General features: G+C 38.9%; 2 protein-coding genes across 6 annotated transcripts in view; one reads left to right on the top strand and one right to left on the bottom strand.

The window, feature by feature from the left end:
• znf648 (zinc finger protein 648) overlaps window positions 1-5,532 on the top strand; it is a 6,351-nt gene extending 819 nt beyond the window's left edge. The window contains exon 2 of the mRNA XM_047158496.2: window positions 930-5,532. Coding sequence (XP_047014452.1) covers window positions 996-2,183 — 1,188 coding nt within the window. The 5' untranslated portion in view covers window positions 930-995 and the 3' untranslated portion in view covers window positions 2,184-5,532. The remainder of the gene's footprint in view (window positions 1-929) is intronic.
• Window positions 4,233-26,584, bottom strand: sec16b (SEC16 homolog B, endoplasmic reticulum export factor). Of its 5 annotated transcripts, XM_017480335.3 has the most exons (25): window positions 26,396-26,583; window positions 26,166-26,263; window positions 24,742-25,042; window positions 24,407-24,504; window positions 24,220-24,310; window positions 23,471-23,555; window positions 23,129-23,249; window positions 21,511-21,656; window positions 21,290-21,351; window positions 21,007-21,145; window positions 20,433-20,675; window positions 19,820-19,917; window positions 14,798-14,879; window positions 14,537-14,654; window positions 14,205-14,316; window positions 12,817-12,922; window positions 12,407-12,544; window positions 11,519-11,617; window positions 10,702-10,786; window positions 8,865-9,269; window positions 8,254-8,282; window positions 7,952-8,056; window positions 7,755-7,847; window positions 6,904-7,009; window positions 4,233-5,684 (listed from the first exon to the last, which is right to left on the bottom strand). In XM_017480335.3, the coding sequence occupies exons 3-25, from the start codon at window positions 24,999-25,001 to the stop codon at window positions 5,647-5,649; spliced, it is 2,859 nt and encodes a 952-aa protein (XP_017335824.1). In that variant the 5' UTR covers window positions 25,002-25,042; window positions 26,166-26,263; window positions 26,396-26,583; the 3' UTR covers window positions 4,233-5,646. The 5 variants fall into 5 exon arrangements, with proteins under 5 accessions (XP_017335824.1, XP_053539615.1, XP_053539616.1 ...); XM_053683640.1 differs by having other exon boundaries at window positions 26,166-26,583; XM_053683641.1 differs by having other exon boundaries at window positions 21,532-21,656; window positions 26,166-26,583.
• Between the last annotated feature and the right edge of the window lie 582 nt (window positions 26,585-27,166).

The raw sequence follows: 27,166 nt of genomic DNA, 5'->3' as shown, positions 1-27,166 counted from the left end.
GTATTTGACTGTGTCAAAGTTAAAATCTCACAGTGTCAGTATTTTGGTCTAATCAGATTTCATCAGGAAATCTCCAACACTATATAAGACTATAAGATCTTTTTGAACAAATCTTAAATGAGTGAATAATAAATGATTATGAATGTTTACCTTTCCTCTACCTTTCCTCTTTCAAAATAATAATAAAGTAATAAAATATAGAATCTGTCCTCAAATTATAGATACATAGTGTGACTATTTACAAGCAGTCACAGTCTGACAATATTAATTTAAATACTAAATATGTGCTATGAAATATTATGCCTCAAATGATTCTGATGCATAAAAGATTCACTTGCTTGAAGTGTACTGAATTAATAGCTCAAATCACTAAAAAGAATATTTTTGATTATCACTCATGAGACAAAGACTATTATGGGATCTCTGTAGGTCCATGTGGTGTATTTGAGGTCAAAATAAGTGAAATGAGTGTAAAGCTCAAACATTAAACACATCACAACTGTAATAATTTTTTGCTATAATAAATGCTCTATAAGGCCAAGTTTATGTATCTCTTAAAAAAGAACAGTAAGCTGTAAGACTGACAAAAAGTAAGTTCCGATATAAGCTATCATGTTTTTAAAAATGATAATTAATTAATGAAATTCTTTTTAGAAATCCATAAAAAAAATATATAACATAACTTCTACAGTGGCTTATAGTTTAATATGATGAATTCAGGTGTAATAATTTAGGCTGCTTGGAATCACTGATGTATTAAAGCATTGTCACTGCATGGCCTTCCTTGTTTAAGTGACACAGTTTAGGGCTTATTTCTGGGACTGCAAACCTCAATTGTGGATAATCGTGTAGAAGGTCTTGGAGCTGAGATAAAAACTAGAAGAGAGGATGTGGTTATTAAATTTTACCTTAATTTTATTTCCCCACAGTGTGGTCAGACATTTATGTGATAATTGTCTGGGAGCTGCAAGACCAGTCCTAACCAAAAATAAAAAATGGCAGAAAATTCAAACGGCTTGAAGCCAGACATCTTCAGCGATAAAGTTTACATCTCAAAAAGAAGCATCAGAAAGACCATCATTAATAAGATATGGTATAAACCCGTAGAGACTGAACTCATCACTAAAGCTAAGGAATCACTGTCTCCTGCTGGCTGTGCCAGTGAGATGAATCCTGTGTGCTGTGATGCTCAGCAGGAAATGAATGAGTGTAAAAATGTTAGTGAGCTCCAGAAGGCTGGATCTGAGCCTGAGGGAGTGTCCAGCTTTGCCAGCCTAAGGGTGAAACTTGAAGAAGACTGGACTGAGTTTGAATTGGCATCACCTCCAGAAATGCAACAGGAAGCCACATTAGATAAGAATGTTGCAAAGCCATCCAGGGAACACGAGCCGAATTTAGAAAAAAAACAAACAGGCAAGCCACTTTATGTTTTCGCAGCTATGAAGAAGCGGAGCATGGAGGGAGATGCAGAAAACCGGCCTTACAAGTGCCCTTACTGCAGCTGGGCATTCAAGAAGTCCAGCAACTTACTGAGCCACGTGGAGACGCATAGCGGGCTGAAACCACACGTGTGCGAACTCTGCGGAAAAGCCTATGCACATCAGGGCACCCTGCAGCAGCACAAGCGGCTACACACGGGTGAGCGGCCCTATAGCTGCCCATTCTGCGACAAGACATACACATGGTCCTCTGACCACCGCAAGCACATCCGCACGCACACTGGTGAGAAGCCATACACATGCACAGAGTGTGGCAAGGAATTCGTGCGCTCGTCGGACCTGCGCAAGCACGAGCGCAACATGCACACCAATGATAAGCCGTTCCTGTGTCGTGCGTGTGGCAAGACCTTCAATAAGCCTCTAGCACTGCTACGGCATGAGCGTACGCACCTGGGTGAGCGACCTTTCATCTGTCAAGACTGTGGCAAAACCTTTGCGCTTCCCTCGCGCCTGGCTGAGCACCAGAAAGTGCACAGTGGCTTGCGGCCTTATGTCTGCCCCGTTTGCACAAAAGCCTTCACTAAGTCCTCAAACCTGACTGAGCACCTGAGCGTGCACACGGGTGACCGTCCGTACACGTGTGCCGAGTGTGGTGTGGCTTTCGCCATGCCCTCACGCCTGCTACGGCACCAGCGTGCACATGCAACCCGACGACTGCAGCAGGTCCTTCAGCCACCAGTTTAGCGCTTATGCTCTGTTCATTACTTAGCAATATTCTGTCCCATTATGGCGATACACCTGCAACAATAATGTTTAAATACCTAGTATTTTGTCTCTTTATTGATTATAAATATACTCCGCAAAAAAAGAGAAAAGTCCCTTTTTCAGGAGACAGATCATTTTGTAAAATCTAAATAAGCTTTACAGATCTTTATTGGAAAGGGTTTAAACAATGTTTTTCATGCTTGTTCAATGAACCATAAACAATCATTGCACATGCACCTGTGGAACAGTCCTTGAGACACTAACAGTTTACAGGCAGTAGGCAATTAAGGTCACAGTTACAGTAACTTAGGACACTAAAGAGACCTTCCTACTGACAGTGAAAAACACCAGGAATATCTCACAGCAAGAACTGACAAATCTGGTGCAGTCCATGAGGATGAGATGCACTGTAGTACTTAAAGCAGCTGGTGAACACACCGGACAGGGCTCCTGAGAGGCACAGTGGCACAATGGAAAATTGTTTTTTGGGAGATTGCATGTTCACATCCCAGTGATACTACAGCCATCCATGGCCAGGAGCCAAGGGAGCAAAATTATCTGTGCTCTCTCTCCCCTGTCGATCACAGTGACACTAGCCAATACTAGTAGCCTGTGGTAAGATGTGAACGACTGGCTTCTTGTGTCTCTGAAGAAGTACATTAGCCTCCCCCCTCCCCAGTTGTTGGTTGTTGTATAATAGAGGAGAGCCGGTGTTTTGGTGGGAATTGTCCAGTGACAAAATTGGGAAGAAAGAGGGCAGGAGACTTGGGGTGGATTAAAACATAAAAATTTTTGTTGGAAACTTGTTCTTAATGCTGTTGCATTTTTAGTGACTTTTTTGTGCATCATTATTGTAACCTCAGCAGAACAGAGTTAATTAATATGGCACAATTGTTCACACTTAATATCTCTTTACAAATTGTTTTTAATATTTATTCCATTTTGTTTTGTTGATTTGCTTAGCAGTCTTTTATGTATTTTTTTTCTCTTTATAATATTTAATAAGTCTTTTACATATTATTTTAGGCATACAGTTTCTGTGACTTTGCATTCACCTTTTAATGCACACATGTAGTCTTACAGCTGCATCCAGTTTAATATTTAATCCTTTTTTTGTTAGAGACCATTATTCGTTCTCACATTCACCATGCTTTTTTTCTCTCTCTTATGGTTTGCAAATGGTGATGCGTTCAGTTTTTGTCACCTCCTCCATGATGGCAGTAGATCCTTCCCCTGTAATACCCAGTTGACAGCTATCCATTCTGAGTCATGCTGCTGTGGAAGCCTGTGCCTTCTAAGCACACATGTCCCTTACTACTATTAGCACAAAGCTAATTTAAGGCAGTATCAAACCCCTGTAATTGTAAGCCACCAGGACAACTTGTTCTATATGTTGACCACAGCTTGGACTGGCTTAGGGGCATAAAACTACAAGAGTAAAGTACCCTACACTGTTGTTAATAACTCACTGACATGTTTACATGAATTCTCCCTATAAAAATACTATTCACAGCCAAAGCAATAATAGCTTCGGCTTGACTTAGTCTTATTATCATGACGTTTTCGCGAACAGAAAGTACAGACAGGTATTTTCAAAGATATTTCTCCGAGATCTCTTCAAGGTTGAAGCCCAGCACTGTATATACATAATTACATTTCTTTTTTAATATCAGAAAGACCTTTATCAAAGCATTTCACACATCTCATTATTTGGATAAGGCTTTGGTTACAAAGTTTTGTTTCGTGGTTGTTGTTGTGTTTTTTGATACTTGCCTTTTCCTGTTTCAGTGTCTTAAAATGAAACCTGAACCAAGCACAAAATTCTGCAGGAATTTTGTATACTGTTAACAGATCAAGAATGTTACTATCATCAGTTTCTGTAGATTCATAGTATTTTAAAGACCTTGATATACTGGTATTTAGTCATTTTGTCTTTAAATATATGAATTTATTTAAACAAATAATAATACATCCCATTACCAATGGATTTCTGAACGCTATCCAGCCTGTCAAAAGCGAAACAATAACTTGTGTTTCATGTGTTTTATTAGAATTTAATCACCTGCAGTGTCACAAACAAAATCAAGAAGGTGCATGTTAAAAACTTTGAAGGCACTTCAATGATATTGGGCTACACAGAAGTAACATCATTTGTATTCTTTCAATGCTAAAATACATGTAAATAAAAAAAAATCATCAGTGGATTCATCTTTTGATTGTTTACATGTTTAACATAAAGCAGAGTGATTGTCTGTCGACAGAATATTTTCCCCTCTCTCTCTCTCGCTCAGTCTGTCTGACATTTGGCCCCAGCTGAATCCCGCTGTGCAGACTCATGGTAAAAGGAGCCATCATCTATCTTGTCGAATTCTGTTGTCCTAATTGGAAAATTCCTTGAGGAATGTAAATTATGCCCACAGTCACTCTCATGGTGCTCAATATCGTACCAGTCTAAGGCACATAACATGCAGTCCTTTCCTTATATTTACTCCCATTATCCAAAGCCAAATGTAATACTGTGTGACATTAACTGTCTTAGTGCAAGAGAAAATACTATAACTTTCTGTAATAGTACATCAACTGTTCAACACATACAGTATAAAACAAACATACAGTGAATTAATTTACAAATCCAAGATATTCTGATAATACAAATAGTAATTGGATACATTTAATAAACAATTGCTTTGATACACTCAGTCAACATGTTCACCAAACATTATTTACAAAACTATTAATATCTTGCTAAGATATTGCCATAAACTGAACAGCTGACAAGCGCAATGTAATTATAATGTGGCTTTGTGGAGGTGGTATAATAGTGACAATTATGATGTTATACACATATGATTTTATACACATTATTTTATATATTCATATAATTTGATCCAAAACCTTAATAACCAAAACCAAAAATTACCCACCTAACTGTAGTAATTTAAAAGAATCCCTTATAGAGTGAATACTGTTATATCAGAAACCTGTTTTAATGGCAAAATATCAATGTATAATAAATTTGTTCCCAAACTGTTGGTACCCATAAAGGAAGTAGGCTTTTCACACTTCCTAAATCCAAGTTGAACTGCTAAGGATCACGATTCCTTTCCAAATGTATGCAAGAGAACAGAAGAGTGTTCAAGAGTTAACAAAAGCATTCGATTGACTTCCATTTATTTTTGGTCATCCAGCTCTCAGCTGTTCAATTTCTTCAGTGAAAGACAGCATAGTCTAAGCCCTCAAATTCACTTCTGCAGCATCTCAAATGGCACAAATAATTAGTCTCTCCAAAAAATATTTGGTGATGACCATGATTTCTGGTTCCTTTGGGGTCCCTTGGGTTTCTGTTTGATGTTGAATTTTGAGATGCTATGATCCAGACTCAGGAGGTTGACACCACCTGCAAGCCTGCCATGAAGGAAACAGCCCCATGTGCAGAACTGAATTAGGGACTCTGGCCCACAGCTGCACCTGGCTTCTGACCTATAAAGAAAACAACTCTCACAATTAGAACACTGCTTTTGACCTCAGGAACTCTTTTTTCACTGAGCCCTATAGGTTTATCAAACATAAAAAACACTATTAACCTTTTTAATTCCAGGCCACTAGTAAAACCTAAAAGTCAGCTAAAGAATTATCATGGCATGACATTGCAAAGTGTGAAATGTGACATTTTACAAACAATATATGCAGAACTAAAATAAATATTTATATACAGTATATGGGTCAAAAAGGCAAGACAAGACTTTTGCTCAGAGCCTCTGGAAAAGCCTTTGCATTCATCCCAAGGTCTGGTGCACCCAGCACTTACTGCAGTTACTGAGTGCAGTGCAGAGAAACCTTTTCAACTACAACTTAAATTTTAGCTGTCTATGTGCTGTTTATGCTGGCTTGGTGTGTTTAGAGATGAATTATTGTGATATTTGCTGCTGCAGCATATACTGATAGGGAATGAATGACTGAGGAATGAATAGAAAAATGTGGTGTTTGATGCTGTCATGTCGGGTAGTAAAGAGAGAACGTAATGCCAAACCAAAATGATTTGTCTTCAAGTCCAAGTCAAGTCTCGAGTCAGTTGTTCACGAGTCCAAGTCAAGTCGCAAGTAATTTTTTTTGTGACTTAAGTGCGACTCGAGTCCAAGTCACAGACTCGAGTTTCCATCTCTGCTGCAGACTGAGCACTGTTACACTGCGGAAGTTCAGCAATGCACAAGCTGGCTGCACCTAAAAGATGTCTTTCACACTGTGCTCAGAAACTGTGACAGTGACACTCATCTGCACAATAATGTTATTTGATTCTCATAACACTCTTACCGAATACTGTGCAATCATAAAAGCACATACTTTTTTGGCCTATATCCCAAACTGCAATACTACTGTACTAAATAAATGTCAGTACAACATTAGTGTCATTTTGATTTTGATTTTGTGATATGGATATTTTCACTGTAGATATATCGCGGAGCAGCTTTGCTTTGGAGTCTTGACTAAAAAAAATCGAGAATGGAAGTGTTAGGACTATAAAGAGGAACCGATTCTTTACTGGACAGCAAAATATGGTGGAATAATAATAATAATAATAAAAAAGTTAACATTAAAAGGGAGACATCAGGATCATAGAGATCTGAGAACTGTACACACACATATATACACACACACACACACACACACACACACACACACACACACACACTGAACTCACCAGCTCTCCGAGAAAAGGGATTGATACTAGCAGCTTGGGTCTGTGATGGCAGCATGGTGGAAGAAACCTTTGGTGGTGCAGGGAAGGGAGGAATGGGTGTTGACTCCTAAAACAAATTTTGTGACTTTGAACAACTGGAAAATGTCAAAACCTACCATATGATTTACTTGAACACATGGATCACTAAAGGTCAGAAATCCACAAGAGCATTAGTAAGGTCTGGTACTGATGTTCAAGCAAGAAGGCCCGGTGCACAGTTAGCATTCCAGTACATCCCAAAAGTGTTCATTCGGATTGAGGTGAGGGTTCTCTGCAGGCCATGCAAATTTTTCCAAACCAACCTTGGCAAATCATTTCTTCTTGGTTTATGCACAGGAGCACTGTCATTTTGGAACAGGTTTAGGCTCAGCCCTTTAGTTCCGGTGAAGGAAAAATTTTATGATAAAAATAAAAAATAAAAATTATTTAAAAAATAGTGGGGGGGGGGGGGGGGGGGGACATATAATAGACAGATAACTGTGTGACTACCAACTGTGGGGAAACAGTTTAGGGAAGGCGTCCACATACTTTTCGGCCATATAGTGGCCACAAAGTGCAAACATTTAACTAACCTGAACAGGACAACAGAAAGTACATAAAAACTTATAAAGTTAATATGTGATTCATTTTACATTTTTTTCTAAGCTAAAAAATAAAATGATATTTTTTAAAAACAGACTGTCACCCAAATTGTCTTGAAATAAACTTAACTGAACAGCTTTTGTGCTTACTAGTAATGTCTGGAGAAGTACAAGTAGTAGTAGTAGTAGTAGTAGTAGTAGTAGTAGTAGTAGTAGAAGTTGCATAATTACCATGAGAGCAGGTTTGGTTTGTTCATATTGGTCCTCTGGAGTTTCTTTAGGCTTTGACTTGAACCATCCGCTAAACCAGCCTGACTTTGGTTCCTGTTTAAAAACAAAAAACAAAACATTAGAAGATTTTTTACTAACACATCAATTGGATTTTAACATATTTAATACTAATATTTTAAAATATTCAAAACACTGACCGTTTCAGATTTCTGACTGGTGGTTTCCTTTCTATTAGCCTTGGTAGGGGTTGTTATGCCCAGATCAGCACTCCCAAGAGCAGATCCATTTTCAGGAGCACCCATCTTGAATACAGAGACACACCGTTTTTCGAAAAATACTATATAGTAAGAAACAGTCAACATATCCTCAGTTTTAGATTTCATGACAAAACACTCTCTTGCACTGATTACTAAACTGAATGGTGATGGTTTTGTTTGCCTAGGGTAAGTGAAAGAAGGAAAGAAAGGAAATCTGAAAAATTAACAATCTATTTTCTTACCATGTTTTTACCAGTGGAGAAATCACCATCTAAGAAAACAAAAACATTTCCATAGAGACAATAAACAATACAATACAATACAATACAATACAAGTGCATGTGTAGCACATTACAGGCATTATGTTTGGCTTTAAAATGTAATAAAACTAGTCACAAAGTAATTGTGTTATTAACAAAAAGCATATACTCCCCAACAAATAACATTATAACAAATAACACTAACATTTATTAACATACACTACATTCAACATCACCAACATTCACTACCAAACAACAACATTCACCAACACCAATCTCCACCAGTAAATATGAATATTTACCAACCAACACCGACATTCAGAAATACCATCATTCAGCAACACACACATTAACCATCACCAACATTCACCAACACACACTAACATTAACCAACATCAACATTCACCAACATGCATGAATATTCACCAACAAACACCAACATTCACCTACAGCAACATTAAACAACACTAACATTCAACATATATCAATATTCACTAACACACTAACAATTACCATCATTCACCTATACACCCATACCAACATTCACTAATGACCCTATGTTTTCCAACAGTGAGCTCCAATAACATTCTAACCTGTATTATTGCTGCTCCTTGGATCCAAACTGGAAACAGTCTGATGGTATGTTGTGTCAGAATGAGTAACACCATCCTGAACTGCATGAATTGGTGGGAGTTCAGAAGAGACCAGATTCTGCTGGGAATACATGGGGACTGGAGCATAGATTTGAGGAACCTGTTCTTTAGGAGCACATGTTTGAGTTTCTGGGATGTAAGACCCTTCCTCTGATGGGTAAGACATGTAGGAATGTTCTGCAAGGGAGTACGTGGTGTAAGACTGTACGTCTGAGGGGTAGGAGGAATGGGGATGTGTTGCAAACTGAGACTGATTGTAATGGACATTTCCTGAACTGTTATGACTGTCCTCTATAAGAGAAGTGTGGATCATCTCACTGGTGGAAAGTTCATCTCGGTTAAGATCTATAAAAACATACACTGGGTTACTGTACAAAGTCTTTAACTACTTTCAGATTAAAACATAGAAAATATTAAAGAAAAAAAAACACTTTTCTAACAATAAATGCACAAGCTAAGATTATTTCAAAACGCAAAAATAAAGTAAAAATCAGTTTGTTGTATATTTTTGCTGCGGGTCATTCCAACTCAAGTGGTACAGCGTGCTTTTTTATTTTATTTATTTTTTATTTTACTTGGTTTAACTACAACAGCCATCTTTGTGTCATGGTGCACAACAAATTTTGGTTATGCAGCTATTTATGGAAACCTCAATATCTCGGCTCAGGACGGTCCTAGCTCCTTGGAAAAAAAAAAAAGACCTTCAGAGCACATTACAATGTACATGTACATATATCAGGGGTGCCCAATCTTATCTGCAAAGGGCGGTGTGGCTACAAGTTTACATTCCAACCAAGCAGGAGTCACACCTGATTCAACCCGTTTAATCAGTTGATCTTTGCTTTCAGTAGACTCAGGTGTGGCTTCTGCTTGGTTGGAATGAAAACCTGCACCCACACCGGCCCTTTCCGGATAAGATTGGACACCTCTGACATATATAAACATTTTGTACATTATTGTTCCTTAGACTTAGAATTTAAGCCCAAATGCAATGCTCAAGATTGCTCACAGTTCCACTTTTACGGTCAATTTATAATGGGAAGGGTTCAAGTCTCAGACTTTTTTTTAGGGGGTAAATAGGTAGGTATAGTGCAAAATATATACCTGGTGGATTTGCAATGCCAATATATAGAGGTAATCAATTTTACAATTTTTGGACCACTTAAGATGGACTGACCTCTGCCTGCAGAAACTTAGTAAAACCTGTTGTTGTAAGTTCTCACATGTTAGGGTGCATTATCTCTTGGGGGAAACACATTTTATGTTTATTTTGATGAGGTTAGTGCTGCTTCAAATCCTTTGGCCTCTAGTGGATATAGAGACATATCAGCTTGCTAACTAGCAGATTAAATTAATTAAGTCATCAAAGTTGTAATGTACAGCTGCAGTTAACTAGCTACATAAACCCCAAACAAAAAACAGAATTTCAAGTGTTACATTTTGGAAATATCATATTTTATTGCTCCTGCTTATACTTACATATTTTTGTGGTTTTTTTCTAAAAGCAATGGGTGCAGAGTGCAGTCATGCAGACCTGATCCATTGCGACCTGATCCAACTGACCATCAAATACATTACACCTGACCTAATAACACAGTGGGTTGGCCCTTAAGATACCCCCTGGTGTTCTGTCCACAATAAATGGTGAAGGTATTCAATTGTAAACCATATTGTAACATTGACTTTAAGGTCTCTCAGGTTCTACTGGACTGTGAAGGAAACACATTGAATAATGTGAATGTGCCTATTGAGTTCATAGTGTGGGACACAAATTTACCTGCACACTCCCTGTTCTCCTCTTGGTCCCAAGCAGTGCCTTCAGCAGCTGACATGTACAAACCATTACTTCCGAAGTTCCCCATCTACAAATTCACATGCTTTATTGGGACCGCTATGTAAGATATAGATCCATATAATTACAACAGAAACAAACAAACAAACAAAAAAACAGACAGGAAGACTGATACATATTGTCTATAGGAATATACAAATGTTGAAGCATAGAGCAGTGCAATTGAGTTTATTATGTAGAAAATAAGAGCACAGTATGTAAGGAACCGAAATTTATCTATTCACATTTCCAAATTGGGGCAGATTAAGGGCTAAACGTTCTGCATTGGGTCAGCAGTACTAGGATTTGAACCCATAACCTTTGAATTTGATTTGTATCTATACTAATGTGCATGTAATAGTTTAAATGCTGACTTATTCTACAACTGTATGAAACTCTTTATATACAAATGGTATTACCAAGACTAAGAATATGCTTTAAGATGAGTGTGTTATTTTAGTCAGTTTACTTGATGATAAAGTGGTTCAGTTTTAAAAATCTACATTAGCCTTGTAGCTACAGAGCAGGCTGCAGCCTAAAAATCTATAGATCATGTCTCAAAAATTGATATAACACTCATTGGTACTAATATATCACATTCTACTCCCACCAAACATGTCATTGTGTTTGAACGTAAATCAATGACGTCTTATACAGAAAAAAAATACAAGACAAAATTAAAAGGTCTGTGTTACCATCCTCACAAGCAAATCAACCAGTAAACGATGGTCACTATGACTGCACAGATGGAGTATGAGTTCACCTGCAGGTCCCGTAGACGCTGACGTAGGAGAGACAGCCAGTCTGGATCAGCGCCTGTCACACAGATCTGTGTTTCAGAGTGTTTAAGTCTGTCCACCATCTGCAGCAGCAGACGAAAACATAGAAAAATCCATACACTTATTACACCAAATAATGTTGCTGCAATATCAAAATGATGTTCTGTTATACTGTTGCATTGAACATTATACTGCTGGCTTGTGTAATAAATTAAGCTTGTATTTTGGATTTCACAGACTATACACAGAATTCACTTGTGATTTGTTTAAAGACATATTGTAATATAGTTTGGACAAAAATAATGAAGAAATAAGAAGGGAAAAAAAAAACAATTCTTAAAATCACCACACACTGGGTTCAAGACACAATTTATACATATAAACCATTTCATAAAAAGCAAAATAATTACTAAAATAAGTAGCAATGAAATTGACAGGAATGTCTCCAATGCCGCCAAGCCTAGTCATTCTTTTTATTACTCATTTGTATGCCTTTAAAATATACTTCAAACAGTTAGGAAGCTATTAAACAATTGCTAACTGAATCTCAAATGGATGGATGGATGGGCGGAGGGGCAGGCGGACAGACAACCCATAAACATATTGCCTCCACCACACAGTGGTGTAAAGAAATCAAATTAGAACGCCACCATTTAAAATCAATTCTGTTGTAGCATACAGTCCCTCCTTCAGATTTGGGTGAGACCTCCTACCCAAGACTAATGCTTGTGTGGAGTGAACACAATGTACTGAGAAAAAAAGGGGTTCTAGCTTCAATATGGTTACTACTGCTTGTTTTTCTGTTGTGTTTTGTTCTTTAATAACTTGGGTTTCGCTGATACAGCATGCACATCTTTTGATGGGTGTGTTACCTTGATAACTTCCTGTAGCAGTATGATGTGTGGCTCTTGTATTGTGAGCAGAGCTTTGGCTACAAGCTCACAGTAATGGAAGGCCTGTGAGAACAGACCGCAATCCAGCAATCGACATGCATACAGGAACTTATACACCTGCACAACAAGACGCACCACAGAATCAGTGGGGCAAACAGGAAACATCCAACAGGTAAATCACATTTTAGTTAGCCAAATGATTCCTGATATTGAATTGCCTGTGAGCCTAATTAGTTAAACCAAAGTTTCTATACTATTCTATTAAACACATTGTTTCTATAGACAATTTAAAATCATTTAACTGTCAAACATAAATTGACCAACTTGACAAAATCATTGGAGAGGACAACTTCTGCACATAATACTAAAGGGGAACAAAGCAGACATACCAGAAAAGAAGGGATGATGAAGGACGGGTTTCCCAGTCTCTGGCAGTATTCAAACACCTCAGTGCAGCGAATGGCTGAATTATGACAGAAGTCAGCAAATGAAGCACTGCAAGATTATCACATCAACAAGAGAAAAGTTAGTATAAAATTTCCAGAAGCATTTACTACAAGGTAAGTCTCCTGTGCCAGCTGTTAATAATAATACAACCCCAATTCCAAAAAAGTTGGGACACTGTGTAAAATGTAAATAAAAACAGAATGCAATGATGGGTCAGTCTCATAAACCCAGATGTCATTCACAAAAAAACAGAGAAAACATATCAAATGTTTAAACTAAGTAAATGTACCATTTAAAAAAAATAATAAGGTCATTTTTAATTTGATGGCCACAACACGTCTCAAAAAAGTTGGGACGGGGGCAACAAAAGGCTAGAAAAGGAAGTGTTACTAAAAAAGAAACAGCGGGACGAACTTTTTGCAACTAATTAGGCTAATTGGCAACAGTTTAGTAACATGATTAGGTATAAAAAGTGTATCTTAGAGAGGCAGACTCTTTCAGAAGTAAAAAAATAAATAAATAAATAAATAAATAAATAAATAAATAAGAATACAGAAGATTTAGTTTAGAAAGCAATAATCTTTGTAGACCCCTAATAAGTCTCAGAGTACACTGAGCATAACTAATATTAGGTTAGAAAAGGAGAAGACCTTCTTTGAACAAGGATACGGGACATTTTCATTTCAGTATCGACGCAGTGTTGACTCAATTTTTAATAAAAACAGAGAGCATCCATTTAGGGAAAACACCATCATTAACATAATTGTCTGGAGATCCAGTTAAAGTGTCCAATGTTCTATGGTACTTTAAGGTAAATTTACTTTACTTTATTTTTTCCCCTGAAAAAAATTTAAATGAAAGAGACACTCCAGAATTATACATTAAAGAAATGAGCTCAAGTAGGGAACAAAAAAGTTAGATCCGATTCCATTTTATTTATATAGCACTTAACAATGGACATAGTCACAAAGCTTTACAGAAATCCGGATATGGATTTAGATTTGAATCCCTAATGAGCAAGCCAGAGGCAAGGAAAATCTCACTGAGGTGACATGAGGGAAAAAAACATCAGAGGAAGCACATTCAAAAGGGAACCCATCCTTTTCTGGGTGACACCAGATAATGAGATTATGAGTTATAACTTCCACTAGTATACAACTGTATACTATTAAGTCAAATAGTACCATGTGTGTTGAAGGGATTAATTACAGTTTTTATCTTTAAGTCTATTGTCTATGTCTAAGTCTATTTGGTACTATCTACACAGCTAGAGAATAAAACTAGAGCTCATACAATTATAATTATAATAGTATTTATGTAAGAGCCTTACCTATGACTGCTACTCAGTAGCACCAGATGCTGTGTTTTGTTTGTGTACCAGCCGAAGGGTGTGCGTGCTGTGAGGTAGCAGATGTGAGCTGCATGTAGCAGGCCTCTGGAAGCTAACACAGAAACACAGAAACCCAACTAAACATGCTGTCAGTGCTAGAGCAATGGATTCTAAAAATGTCTTGCTGGCATGTATGTGTGTGTGTGAGAGGAAAGAATGCTCTAAACTAGATTGCTGTGCAGGGCTGAAATTCAATTTCTATTAGAGGAGATCTGGGATGAGAAACAGTACCTTTAAATGTGAAGTCTGGATTAATGTGAGCAATTTTGTACCTAGGATGTCACCCAAGTTAACAATGGACTTGTAGTGCAGAGCAGAATCTCCGGTTTCATTGGATAATATAACAGCAAGGTGAGGCCTCCAATCACCCCATTTCTCCTTGCTATAGGACTGAGAGGAGAAGAGAGGAGAGAAGAGGTGGGGTGAGGAGAGGAGAGAAAAAATAACGTGATGGAGCCAATACATACAAGAACACAGTTGGAAAAAATTATCTATTTTAAACCAAAAATTGAGTAAACAGTATGGTGTATTACCATGGCAACAGCAGGAATCCTCCCAGAAAGTAATTGGAAAAGTGTTTGGAGTGGATCACTAGGAGACAGACTCCCTGTAAACCTGTCATAACACACACACACACACACACACACACACACACACACACAATTCAGCACCATTCCCTGCTCAAGTCTGGTTAATGATATTGACAAATACTCAAAACATCACAGAGCACAATCATACACACACAAAAAAACCCTCTGGAGTCTGAATGAAACTACAACTGGAATTCAATGCTTTGATTAACTTTTTTACTTTACACACCACAGAAAAATGGAGACTGCACAAAAGGAAAAGCCCCTAAACTCAAAATATGGTGGTGAAACAGTGAGGATTTGGGGCTGTTTGCAGCAAGCGGTTCAGGGTCTCGTATGAAGATTCATGAATACTGCTAATTACCAGGATATTTAGCCCCAAAACCTAGCAGAACTCAGAAATAGTTGTGAGACACAAAATCACTGTTTGGCAATCAGTCTTCAGATTCAACCCTACTGAACCTGCTTAAACCAAAGCATTTAAAGGAGCTTCTAAAGTAGTTCTGCCAGGAGTAGTGGACCAAGTGATCCCACTCTTGGTCAGGTGTCTCCAGACTGGAGTCAGGTGTCTCCAGTCTTCTTAAACATTACATGAAGAGGCTCAGTGCTGCTCTCTCCAAGTGTGGCTTCACCAAATGTTAATTGTGTGGGTACCAAAATGTTTTGTAGAAATATATACTGTAGTTAATACCTTTTTTTTTTTTGGAGAAAAAAACCCCCCCAAACAAATCATCACTTGTTGCTTGTGTTGTTCATTTTATACATTTATTTTTGTGCAATTTCATAACATACTGTAACCCAGAACAAAAACATGGAACTACAAAAAAAGATTGAAATGGGGATCCATCCAACCATTCATCCTCTACACTGCTTATCATACGCAGGGTCGCAGGGAGCCTGGAGCCTATCCCAGGGGGCTCAGGGCAAGAGGTGGGGGACACCCTGGATAACCGATCGCAGGGGACAATTATACACACACTCACACACTACAGACAATTTGAAAATGCCAATCAGCATACAATTAACGTCTTTGGACTGAGGGAAGAAACTGAAGTACCAAGATGAAACCCCCGAAGCATCGGGAGAACGTGCAAACCCCACGCACACAGAGAGGTGAGAATCGAAGCTCAAACCTGGAGGTATGAGACAAACATGCTAACCACTAAGCCACCATGCCCCCCTAAAAATGACCATGTTTTAGTTGAACTAAAATGTAGCATTTCCAGCTCAGACAGAGCAGCAGTGTTTAGTTAACACCACTGTCCTTAAAGAAACTTGCACTAAAACCAATAACCACAAAGGGGACACATTATTAAAAAAACATGGCTGACTCAGTAATATGACGCGCATACACACACACACACACACACACACGACCACAACCTAAGAGCCAGTGCAGTGGGAGTTCTGCTGTGTCCTGCTTTAGAACATATTCATGTGACATCCATGTCCCTATGTGAAATATAGAGATCCTTTGACATAATTGAGAAAGAGGATGAGAAAACTGTTCTATTCATATTTCATAAATATAATTCACTATAAAATGCATGCAACACACAGACCAAATAAAAGGTGAGGCACCATGTAAATGTTTGGTCCAACAATATCAGCTGGTTGGACACCAGTGAGCTTCATTCATTCATCTTCAATAAGCATTTTATCCTACTCAGGCTTTTGGTGGAACATTGGATGCATGGAGTGAATACATCATGGATAGGAAAGGCACCATGCACACACACATTCATATGCAGATGCAATTAAGAATAGCCAATCCACCTACCGGCTCGTTTTTCAGAGGGAGGAGGAAGCAGGAGAACCCAGAGGAAATCCACATGGTCATGGGGTGAACATGCATAAAACTACGCACAGACAGTAACCTGAGCTAAGGATCATAGAGGAAAAATGCCTCCCAAAATAGGAGGTGACAATTTACTGCAGTCCATCAAATGCTGCTGGATAGTGACCAGAGTCAGATTTCACTCCAGTCAGTTCAGCAGCAGATACAGGTGTCCATGCAGAAATCGAGATGGCTCAAATCGCGACTTATATACAACTCACTTACACATGTACCAGCCAACAAATTTACACACTGGACATTTAATCTACTCGATCACTATGTTGTTTATGGCCTGCAAAATGTCATATTACATACCAGATGCTCCATGTACCAAAACATGCCAGTGGAATTATTATTAAGACGAGGCATTTTGTCAACGACAAGAGCTACTTTCTGGACAGAAATCTTGACTCTGCATTACAGTTTGTGGGATTGTGCCAGCTGGATGTGCCAGATAGTCAACGTGCTTGGCCAGATGCTTGAAATGATTTAATGGCTGGCACAGTGTTCTACCATGTCATCTAGTTAACTCATCTTTGTTTCTGTACAGTATATGTGGACTGCAGTACTGTTTTGCCATTCACTGCTCTAATGTGATAAGTTATTTTATAGATTTCCCTCACCTCCAAATGGCTTAGTCAGCAAATTTGTGCATTGCACATCTAATTTCTTCTGTCACCATGGTGACCACAACCTAAAAAAAATTTTGCATCACAACTAAGATGCAACTCTTAATAAAATGTGTGTGGATTTATTATACTCAAAAGGCATTTTAGCTTCTTCAATAGTTTAGCAAATATGATCTGATTTTAGCTCTGATGGTTTTTGAAGAGCTTAAATGCCCTGGCTCTTCCTAGCAGGTCTAAAATTATTAGTGGGGACAGTGAAGTGACAGGTGAAAACATTGATCAGCAATAGCAAGTACCCATGCAAGAAGAAACCATGTCATCAAGCTAGAACAACTATAAATAACAGCCATGGCTTTGAGCTAATCCCTTTAACTGGTGTGTGTGGACACACCATCACCTGTATCTGCATTTGTTTAGTGCTCAAAATACACATATAATTGTGACAGAGGACCTGCAGCCCGCACACACCGAACACAACACGTTCCTTGTACAACTGCTGGCAAGATGCTGGACGGACAGTGCCATTTCAGCAGCCCGAGTGTTTTGGATGGCACAAAAGCACTTGGCTGCAAGACGGGGGAGGCAGAAACACACGGTTGGCAGCAAATGAGTGGAGTGGCGGCTATTCACCCTCCTGCAGGAGCCAGGAGGATATACAAGAGAGAAACCAGCGTATGGAGGTGAGCAAGTTCTCCGTCACTTTACCTAGTAACGAGTCTCTCTCTCTCTCCTCCAGAAGCAGCAGACGATGGTGACATCAAAGAATACGACACCCCAGCCTCCCTGACCTCTCCGCCAGTGGCTGGGCACTCCCGCCAAACTGCGGCAGCCCGCACGCTGCTTCCCACGCCACAAAGACCACGTCCTGCACCTTCACGTTCGCACATCTCACCTCCATTCATGAATTTATTATTAAAAAAAGAGCACTTTTCCCCCCGTGTCTGCCTCCTGCGTATCTGTGTTCTGCACTGCCACATTCTGGAGTAACCACAATAATGCTTATATCTGTCTCTGCATTCTGGAAAAACGGGGGAAACAGGGCTTCTGGAAACAGAAGTGATTTTTCATTCACAAATTATAACAACAAACAGCAATGTGCAGAACACAATATGGCCAAAGATTTGTGGACACCTGACCATCACCATCACACCATATCTGCTTTTTGAAGGGAAATTATAAGGCTACAGCATACTGTACAAAGACATCCTATACAACTGTATGCTTCCAATCACAATTCCAATTTCTTTTAATAAGGATGGAAAACGATCATTTAAGAATGATGAAGACACATGCAATTAACTACAAGTTTTATAATATTTTAAAAATTAATCATTATTTTTTTTGTGGAGAGTCCAGCAGAGATGAATGTCATCTCATCACAGCAGGTGATCTATGTGCACTATATGGCTTAATAAAATAAAACATATTGCTTATGTTTTTTACAGAAATATGGTAGAAATTTGGTTTCATTTTGAAGCTCAGTAAAGCAGTGTTTAGGTCAGGGTAAAACTAAAAAGTGCATCTGCTATTAGTATTAATTAATCAATTAATAAAAAAAAACAACAACAACAAAAAAACCCTTCTTCTTTTTTAAGTTTTAAGTTCCCCCAGAAATTTCAATTTCACTTTTTTGTGCAGTTTTTGACTTGTATACTTGTAGCTGAGGTGGGATTTTGCAGAAACTTGGCAACCCTGGCCACAAGCTTTGACGGCCTGTTCTATAAAGCACCACATAAAGGTAAAACCATAGTGCTCGTGTGACTTTTTTTGTTTTATCCTGCAAGATCCCAGTCCCTGAAGTTGGCAAAAAATTCTTTAACAAAAATACCCTACATATTGTTCATATCTGCATTCATATTCATTTAGGTTGCATAATCTGTTCAATCTGAATATTATATTCATATTTACTTACATCCCTAGTGTGGACCAACTCCTCACAAGTGTTTTCATCAGACAAATCACAGGTCACCACTTTTGTAAGATCTAATAGTTTGTTAACCTTGTCTGCCATGACTGCTTAGAAAAAGCAGATTACAAGAAACATGATTGGGACAGGGATTTCTAAAACACACACTTGGACCTTCCCTACAGCAGTGTCCACATGTAATAAGCAGGACCGTGCCATCAGTAAGGAAACTGTAACAGGACATTTCAATTCTTCAACAATCAGGCCTCTACATTACAGTTTGTGGGATTGGGACATATGAAAGGCCACAGGAAGTCCACATGCTTGAATTGATTCTATCGCTGACACAGTGTACTAACATTTCATCAGTTCACCCATCTGTGTTTCTGCATGTGTGTATTCTTACTGGGCTTTATGATCAGTCATGTCCGATTTCAGATCATAATCAGGTTTAGTAGATGTATCAGAGTAAGAAAACATACTACATATACATATATATATATATATATATATATATACACACACACACACACACACACACACACACACACATACACACACACACACATACAGGACCATACAGTGACACACACCTGCTCAGTACAGTGTTGTAGGCCCTACTGTCCATCTTGCTGGCCAGAAAGAGAGCGTGACCCCATAAGCCACTGCGCATTGCTGACTCCAGTGCTTCCTAAATGACAAGAGGTGCTTTTAAAGGGGTCAGAGCGTCAGGGTTAAAGGTTCTGCAACCAAACTATGGCATTCATGCATTTGAACTACAGTTGCTGTAAATGAATAGTTTAGACGACTTAAAAACAACTTAACGTCAGACATGACGTGTTAATTTTGAAATGAAAGACAAGCATCAGCATTACTAATAAGAAAATACTTCCGCAGGGATGGTAGAGGGTTGCTACAGTAATCACAGCAGGCCAAGAGTTATAATAATATATAAGAGAATTGAATCTTTAATAAAATAATCCAATTATATGAGTTAGAAGTAGCAGATCGCTAAAATGTTCAGTTCAACACAACAGAGATCTGATTTTTAAAAAGCTCAACATTTAAATTCTCTCATCCATACTAAATAGAAATGCTATTAACAAGGCTAAACAAATTAAACCTTTGTCTGACTGTTTTATAACTCTGTATTGTAACACCGAAGGGACCAGACAGCACAATAAGAGCTAGCAAGAGAACAGTGACCTTCTTTCTTCCAGCCAGCAGGAGTTTGGTGTAGTTCTGGATGCTTTGTTCAGAAGTTTCTTCATTACTGAGCACGTTTCCAGTTAGGAAATCCGAAGTGTTGAAGCTCTCCATCTCTGATGAGGGAGTTTCGTTCAGATCAATGAGGCTGCCCACGTCTGACTGCTTGCCATCTTCATCACATGCTCCTACAGAGCGGCTTCCTTGGAGCAGGAGTTCTGCGATATCTGAACCCACGATTCTCTGCACAACATTAAAGGCCCACAGTAATGGAAGATGTGTTTTCTGCACTAACACATCTGACTGACGAATACATAAAAGCATTCACAAGTTGAATCTGAAAAGATTTCATCCACAGTCTCAGTGTAAAGGAATGGTTCTGCCAAAAATGTAAGACTTTCCCCACTACTCTATATGTAATCATTCAAACAAAACATGTTTGGTGTCTCAGGTTTGCTTCATCAGGGTAATGTTCTAAGAAATAATGGAAGGTATGCCTAAATCTTACTTTCCTCAGACAACTTTATTTTGCCACACTACTGGTTTAGCATATAGCTAAGAAGGCCCTTCCTACCCCATTCTGTCTACACAGCAGTACCAGCAGATGCCACAGGAGGGAGGCAGAGGAAGGCTTGAATGTGGTTTCATCCTTCAGACAAGCATCAGCCATCTGCAGGGCGAAGTTAATGACATCCACCTTGTGCAGATCCTCCCTACATGAAAGAAGAAGAAGAAGAAGAAGAAGAAGAAGAAGAAGAAGAAGAAGAAGAAGTAGAAGAAGAAGAATTAAACTCTTTGTGGTGAGGCAAAACATTTATGCTTTCTTATATAAGATGTACTGGAAACACAGGACTTACCTTGCCAGTGGTCCAGGAAAGCCTCTCATATCATTCTGCTCACGTGTGTCACTCAGTATAACCTATACACATCAAGTTGTTACATCATATCATACATATTACATCAACACTTTCCAATCCTGGACCTGATGTTACCTTATGCAGCACATTTTAGTGCTTAATACAAATATTCTAGCCTCATTATTAATATTACTGCTTCATAATGTCTCATGTTTTTGTACCTCTAGGCTGTGGAACTCCACCTGAGCAGGTTCTCCATGAGATGGCAAAGCTGGAGTGACTCTCACCAGCTGCCCTGCAGGTCCAAAGCTCAAAGCCACATGAGGAACAGAGAACTTCAGCGGAACCACTAACTTGGTCTCAGCTTCTGGTTGTAATAGCATAAAGAATGAACAAATGAAGTATTAATGAAAAATGAGAACAGTGGTAGCTCAATGGTTAAGGTTTTGTTTTAGCAAATATAAGGTTTCAAATTAGAAGGAATTCAAATTCCTGGACTAATGCAGAGCTGCTGTTTGGTTCTTAGGGTGCTTTTACATATGCAGCATTTGACCGAGGCTGATTAAGTGAAACCTTGGTGCGTTTTCCCCCTCAGTATGGTTCACTTGGGCAGGTGAAAGCACAGAAATCACACTCCGCGTGGACCAAACCAGCCAGTCCGAGAACATCTGAGGTGTTCTCAATCAGCTTCCAAGTGAACTCTAGCACAATTGGATTGTAGTAAGCAATTTGGATCTGAATTGACCAAAATGCAGGAAGACAACCGAACATGTCATGAATTATTGTGGTGAGCTTTGTGAGAAGCAATCCTCCCAACACTGGAACAAAATGACTATGAAAAATGTTTGGTGGTATTTCATATCAGGGGGCACGGTGGCTTAATTAGCCTCATACCTCCAGGATTGAGGGTTTGATTCCCACTGCGGCCCTGTGTGTGCGGAGCTTGCATGTTCTCCCTGTGCTTTAGGGGTTTCCTCCGGGTGCTCCGGTTTCCTCACCCAGTCCAAAGACATGCGTTGTAGGCTGATTTGCATGTCCAAAGTGTCCTTAGGGTGTGAATGTGTGCGTGATGTGCCTCAGTTGGTAGAGCGGGTTGTCCACTAATCGTAGGGTTGGCGGTTCGAGTCCCGGCTCACATGACTCCACATACCGAAGTGTCCTTGGGCAAGACACTGAACCCCAAGTTGCTCACAATGGCAAGTTAGCACCTTGCATTACTCTGCTACCATTGGTGTGCGAGTGTGTGTGTGAATGGGTGAATGAGACGCAGTGTAAAGCGCTTTGGTTAAAAGCCATTTACCATGATTGTGCCCTACAATGGATTAGCACCCCTTCCAGGGTGTACCCCACCTTTGGGATAGGCTCCAAGTTCACCACAACCCAGTAAGGATAAGCAGTACAGAAAATGGATGGATGCTATTACATATCAGGTGAAACTGAGACACTGACTGGTGTTTACTAACCACAAATTCTTCCTTTAAAATTTTTTTTTTTTTTTAAACAGTCCCATATCTGAAGGAATGAATTACTGTATGTACATTTTGAACTTAATTTACAAATACATGACCACCATATACAAATATATGGAGGTTAATATATAGGTTTCTCATAAAAGAAGGTATAAATTAGGTTGAAAAACAGTGGACTATTCCTTTAAGCAAGGAACTCAACCTTCAGCTGCTCAGCTATGTGCAGCAATTGGATTCTAAATTATCTTGAATAAAAAAGGACGAGCATGTGTGCTGTGATAATCAGAAACCAAAGTCTGTTCTGTTGATCTACAGGCAGAAATGATGATATGATGTTTACTGTATGTATGTTTACTCTGCCCACATCTACCTGAGTGAGCTGGAGGTGGAGCATTGCTCTGCTCGTCTCCATTGATGTACTGGCTGAGTTCGTAGGTGCTGGATGACAGGCCAGAGGTTTTAGAACTTTCTAAGCATCCAGGTTCAGACACCTATAGGAGATAGAGTACATTTGGTTTAAGCTGAGAGCTCGATACACAGCAATACACAGAGTGCTTTGGGATGCTGTTTGTACCACTTATTAAATAACCATTTAAAGGCATAAGAAATAACTAATATACAGTAACAGTACACACAATTATGTTCACAACTGTGTTCACAATTATGCATAAATTGGACGTGGTGGTAGTAGGACAGTGAGGGTGTGGCTAACCTCTCTGGCTTCATTCCTGGTTTCCACGCATTCTCTCACAGGAACACCACCTTCATACTGTCCACTGTCTCTTCTGAGCTCATACCTGAGTGATTCAGTTAAAGGAATAGATTAGAGACAAGTCTCATGGCCTTACCCAAACTGTAGTAAATCAGGCAAAACCATTTTTTAAATTGGAGTTGGGAAACTCTACTCCAACAAAACAGATCAGTAAACACAATATGTTGTCAATTCATTTATTTAATGGAAATGCAATTAAAACAAGTTTTCAAAATATAATTAGGGTATATTTCTGTGTTGAGGGCCAAAGGAGTTTTCTGATTTTACGTGATTCAGTAAAATCTTTCAACAGTAGCAGCAGCAGTAGTAGTAGTATTAATAGTAGTACGTTAGGGGTTATATTTCCAAAACATATGCTAGATCTCAGTTTGCTGGCTGCACAAATAAAACAGAGCTGGCAATGGAGGCTGAACTCTTAAGGTTCTGAACTAGAAATTGAACAACTGTGAGTTAAACCCTAGGACTGGCACATAACCACTCTTGGGCCCTTCAACAACTGCTCAGTTTTTTGTATGGCTTGTATGAATTGTATTGGGCCATGACTCAAGTTGATTTAGACTTATAGTTGAGCGTCTGCCAAATAAATCAATTTGAATACAAAGAAGGCACAGCCCAGAAACTCCATGCTGCATGTTTGCACACCTGTTACATATAGAGAAACACAGTAAATTAATGGAAAATAGCCTGACCCATGCTGATGGGTGTATGTGGCTCCTGACCACTCCTGATGCCCCTCTGTCCTCCATCCCTGCACCGGCCTTCCACTGGTATCTGAGGCTGCTGCATTAACAGGAGTGGATTTGGAAAATTACATTTAGCAAGTACTCTGATCTTTTAAACTACGTGAACCAACCTGGTGCATAATTATTTGAATACCTGGGTATCCATAATGGCCTCTGTAGTAGCCATGATCATAGTAGCTGTAGTCATTCCTGTAGTCCCAGTAACTCTGGGGAGGATAATCATATCCCTGCCTAAACAGATCATACCAGTTAGATACACACTCCTCTTAGTTACAGTAATTTATTAACTGGTCAGCGTTGGTCCCTTTACATTATACAGTAGGTACAGTGGCTACAGATGGATTATAGCCAGTAAGTGTATAACTGCATAGTGACTAATATGGTAGGTGTATCTGATAAAATAGGAAAAGATAAAAAAGTAGCTATAAGTGTCATTACATGACCATAAGCACACATCACTGCACTAACCTGGAGTGTGATTGAGCTCGGTCAGGTGTGTAGGTTTGGCTGCGGTATGCCGTGCTAAACTCTGCAGGAGGACCACTCATGTAGTACATGTAGCGCGGATCTGTTGCATACCACCGTCTCTCGCTGTCCCTTACATCTGCAGGAGGGTAATGGCCTTGTTTTCCTGTGTGATGAGACCTGTACTGCTCATCTCTGACTCTGTGATCTGATCGCTGGTTCTGTGGCCACTGTTCATTCCAGTTCTGCCCTCTGGGCTCCATTATTAGCTCAGTGTTAAAGCCAGCCACAGTAACCTGTCACACTACAAAAAAACACTCCTATTAGAACAACTTCATTAGAACACTTTATTTCAGTGATATTTTATATATATTGATTCATATATATAAATAATTCAAGAAGCTTCCTAAACATAAACATTGGCTTACTGCATTAAGACGCATTTAGAGAATAGGTTCAGGCAATTTGACAGAATGCAGCTCGAATATTTTCATAATTTGAAATCTGATCTTTCTCCATAACCACTTGGATACAGTTCCTACACATAGACATAAATTCAACCAAGCATTGCTGTTGAAATCTGTTGTTATGTCTATAGAGCAACTATAACACCATTGATTCATGCATAGCACAATCAATTATTCTACTGATATACTGTTTTGTACATTGAGCTTATGAAGTTGGCTGATGTTAAATATTGGTGTTTATTTACTCCAGAGCATTAAATATTGTTCATATAAACTGTCTGACCAATCACATCACACATATGCTTCTCAAACACAGTGAGACAGCAAAGTACAGTTTCAGCTAAACCGAAGTCTAAGGTACACACACAATCTGGCACAAAGATTTATAAATGTTAAGGAACATGGGCTTATAATGTATTGTGACTTCAATTTCTGTCATTCTCAAAGCAGACCCATGATTGGAATTGAATAGAATTGAAAATTCCTTCTGATTGTCTGTGATAAAAACGGCTTATTGATCACGTAGACCAGAAACATGCTTGGTGTTTATTTCCTGCTCATGCTTGTCTTTAGTCAAACGTTGCAGCAGTCCTGCATCACAACTTCATATTTCAGAGTTTAAGTACAAATGTAAAGGAGTTGTATTAACTGATATGTGAGAATCACATAAGAAACACAGTGAAGAAAAACAAAACACCACAGGAAAAAAGGAAGAGGGGAAATGACGAGGAAAATTTAATTTTGACTTTGAGAACATACAAACTTTCTGTCTCTAAGGGGGAAAAAAACTTTTACAGGCACAACTTGATTCCTTCATTCAGAAAAAGAGTGTTCACTCAATTCTTGCTTTAAGAGTGAAATCATAAAGCTATAGTAATTATCCAAACTACATCATACATTCCACAAACAGCAGAGTTAAGCAGATGTGAAAGAATGCAAAATCCAGATGTGAACACTCACAGTTCAGCAGAGATTCCTGTTCTGTGTCTCAGAGTGAACACACGTTGCCACATCATGACACTAGAAATCACAGCTTCACACTGCAGTGACCCATGGACCTGCTCACAGAGTCAAAGTACAGCAGATATACACACACACACACACACACACACACACACACCCTGCTTGCTCTCTCCAAAGTCATTAAGAGTACAAGTCAGTAGCAAATCCAGCGGCTTCACTTCTCAGACCTGCATCAGCTGTGTAGCTCCAGACACCAAAAAGCGCTCACAACCGAACACACTGACACTCGTCAGATGCAGCAAACTTAAAGCCCTGCTCTGTGCGCGCGTGGACTCTTCATCCCTGGACTGTACGATTTATAAAATGAGGAATCTGAGTCGCCACGTCGCTCGGAACGCTGCGCTCGTGAGGCTCTCTCATTTCAGGAACATTTACAGCCACGGACATGCGAAGAACACTGGAGCAAAACAACCGCCATTTTAGGAAGGGCAAACTACTGCGACCCAATAATAATAATAATAATAATAATAATAATAATAATAATAATAATACTTTGTGTTGTTTACACCACTCAGTTTTGTATATATTTGACAATATTGTATCCTCATTGTACTTTTTAGTTTATTCCATATTTGTTTAATCTCATCATCAGCATCAACAATTATTGCTTAATTAAATCCACATATAAAGGTTAGGGTTTATATTTATAAATTGTTAATAAAATTCAAACAATTACATGAAGCCTTGAACTGAATGAGTGGTTACAAACAATTAATATATTAATTCACATTTACGGCATTTGGCAGACACCCTTATCTAGGGCAACTGACACGAGCAGCTGAGGGTTAAAGGCCTTGCTCAAGGGTGCTGAGGTTTGAACTCATTACCGGCAGCCCAACGTCTTAATCATTGTGCTACCACTGCCCTTAGTTAATTTGTTTTGTTTCTTTTGTATTTCATGCCAATTTACAAGTGAAATCCCCTGCTTTCCCTATGCC

This window comes from Ictalurus punctatus, chromosome 11, assembly GCF_001660625.3.
Source record: "Ictalurus punctatus breed USDA103 chromosome 11, Coco_2.0, whole genome shotgun sequence".
In the NCBI taxonomy this organism is placed as follows: Eukaryota; Metazoa; Chordata; class Actinopteri; order Siluriformes; family Ictaluridae; genus Ictalurus; species Ictalurus punctatus.
The sequence above is the reverse complement of the archived record's forward strand: the minus strand, read 5'-3'. Positions and strand labels throughout refer to the sequence as shown.

Coding starts and splice junctions, on each gene's coding strand:
- sec16b (XM_053683640.1), bottom strand. CDS start 25,001: ATGGAGCCCAGAGGGCAGAACTGGAATGAACAGTGGCCACAGAACCAG. Junction 24,311..24,406: donor AGGCCATTATGGATACCCAG/GTATTCAAATAA, acceptor CTGTTAATGCAG/CAGCCTCAGATACCAGTGGA. Junction 8,283..8,864: donor AAGGAGCAGCAATAATACAG/GTTAGAATGTTA, acceptor TTGTTTTCTTAG/ATGGTGATTTCTCCACTGGT.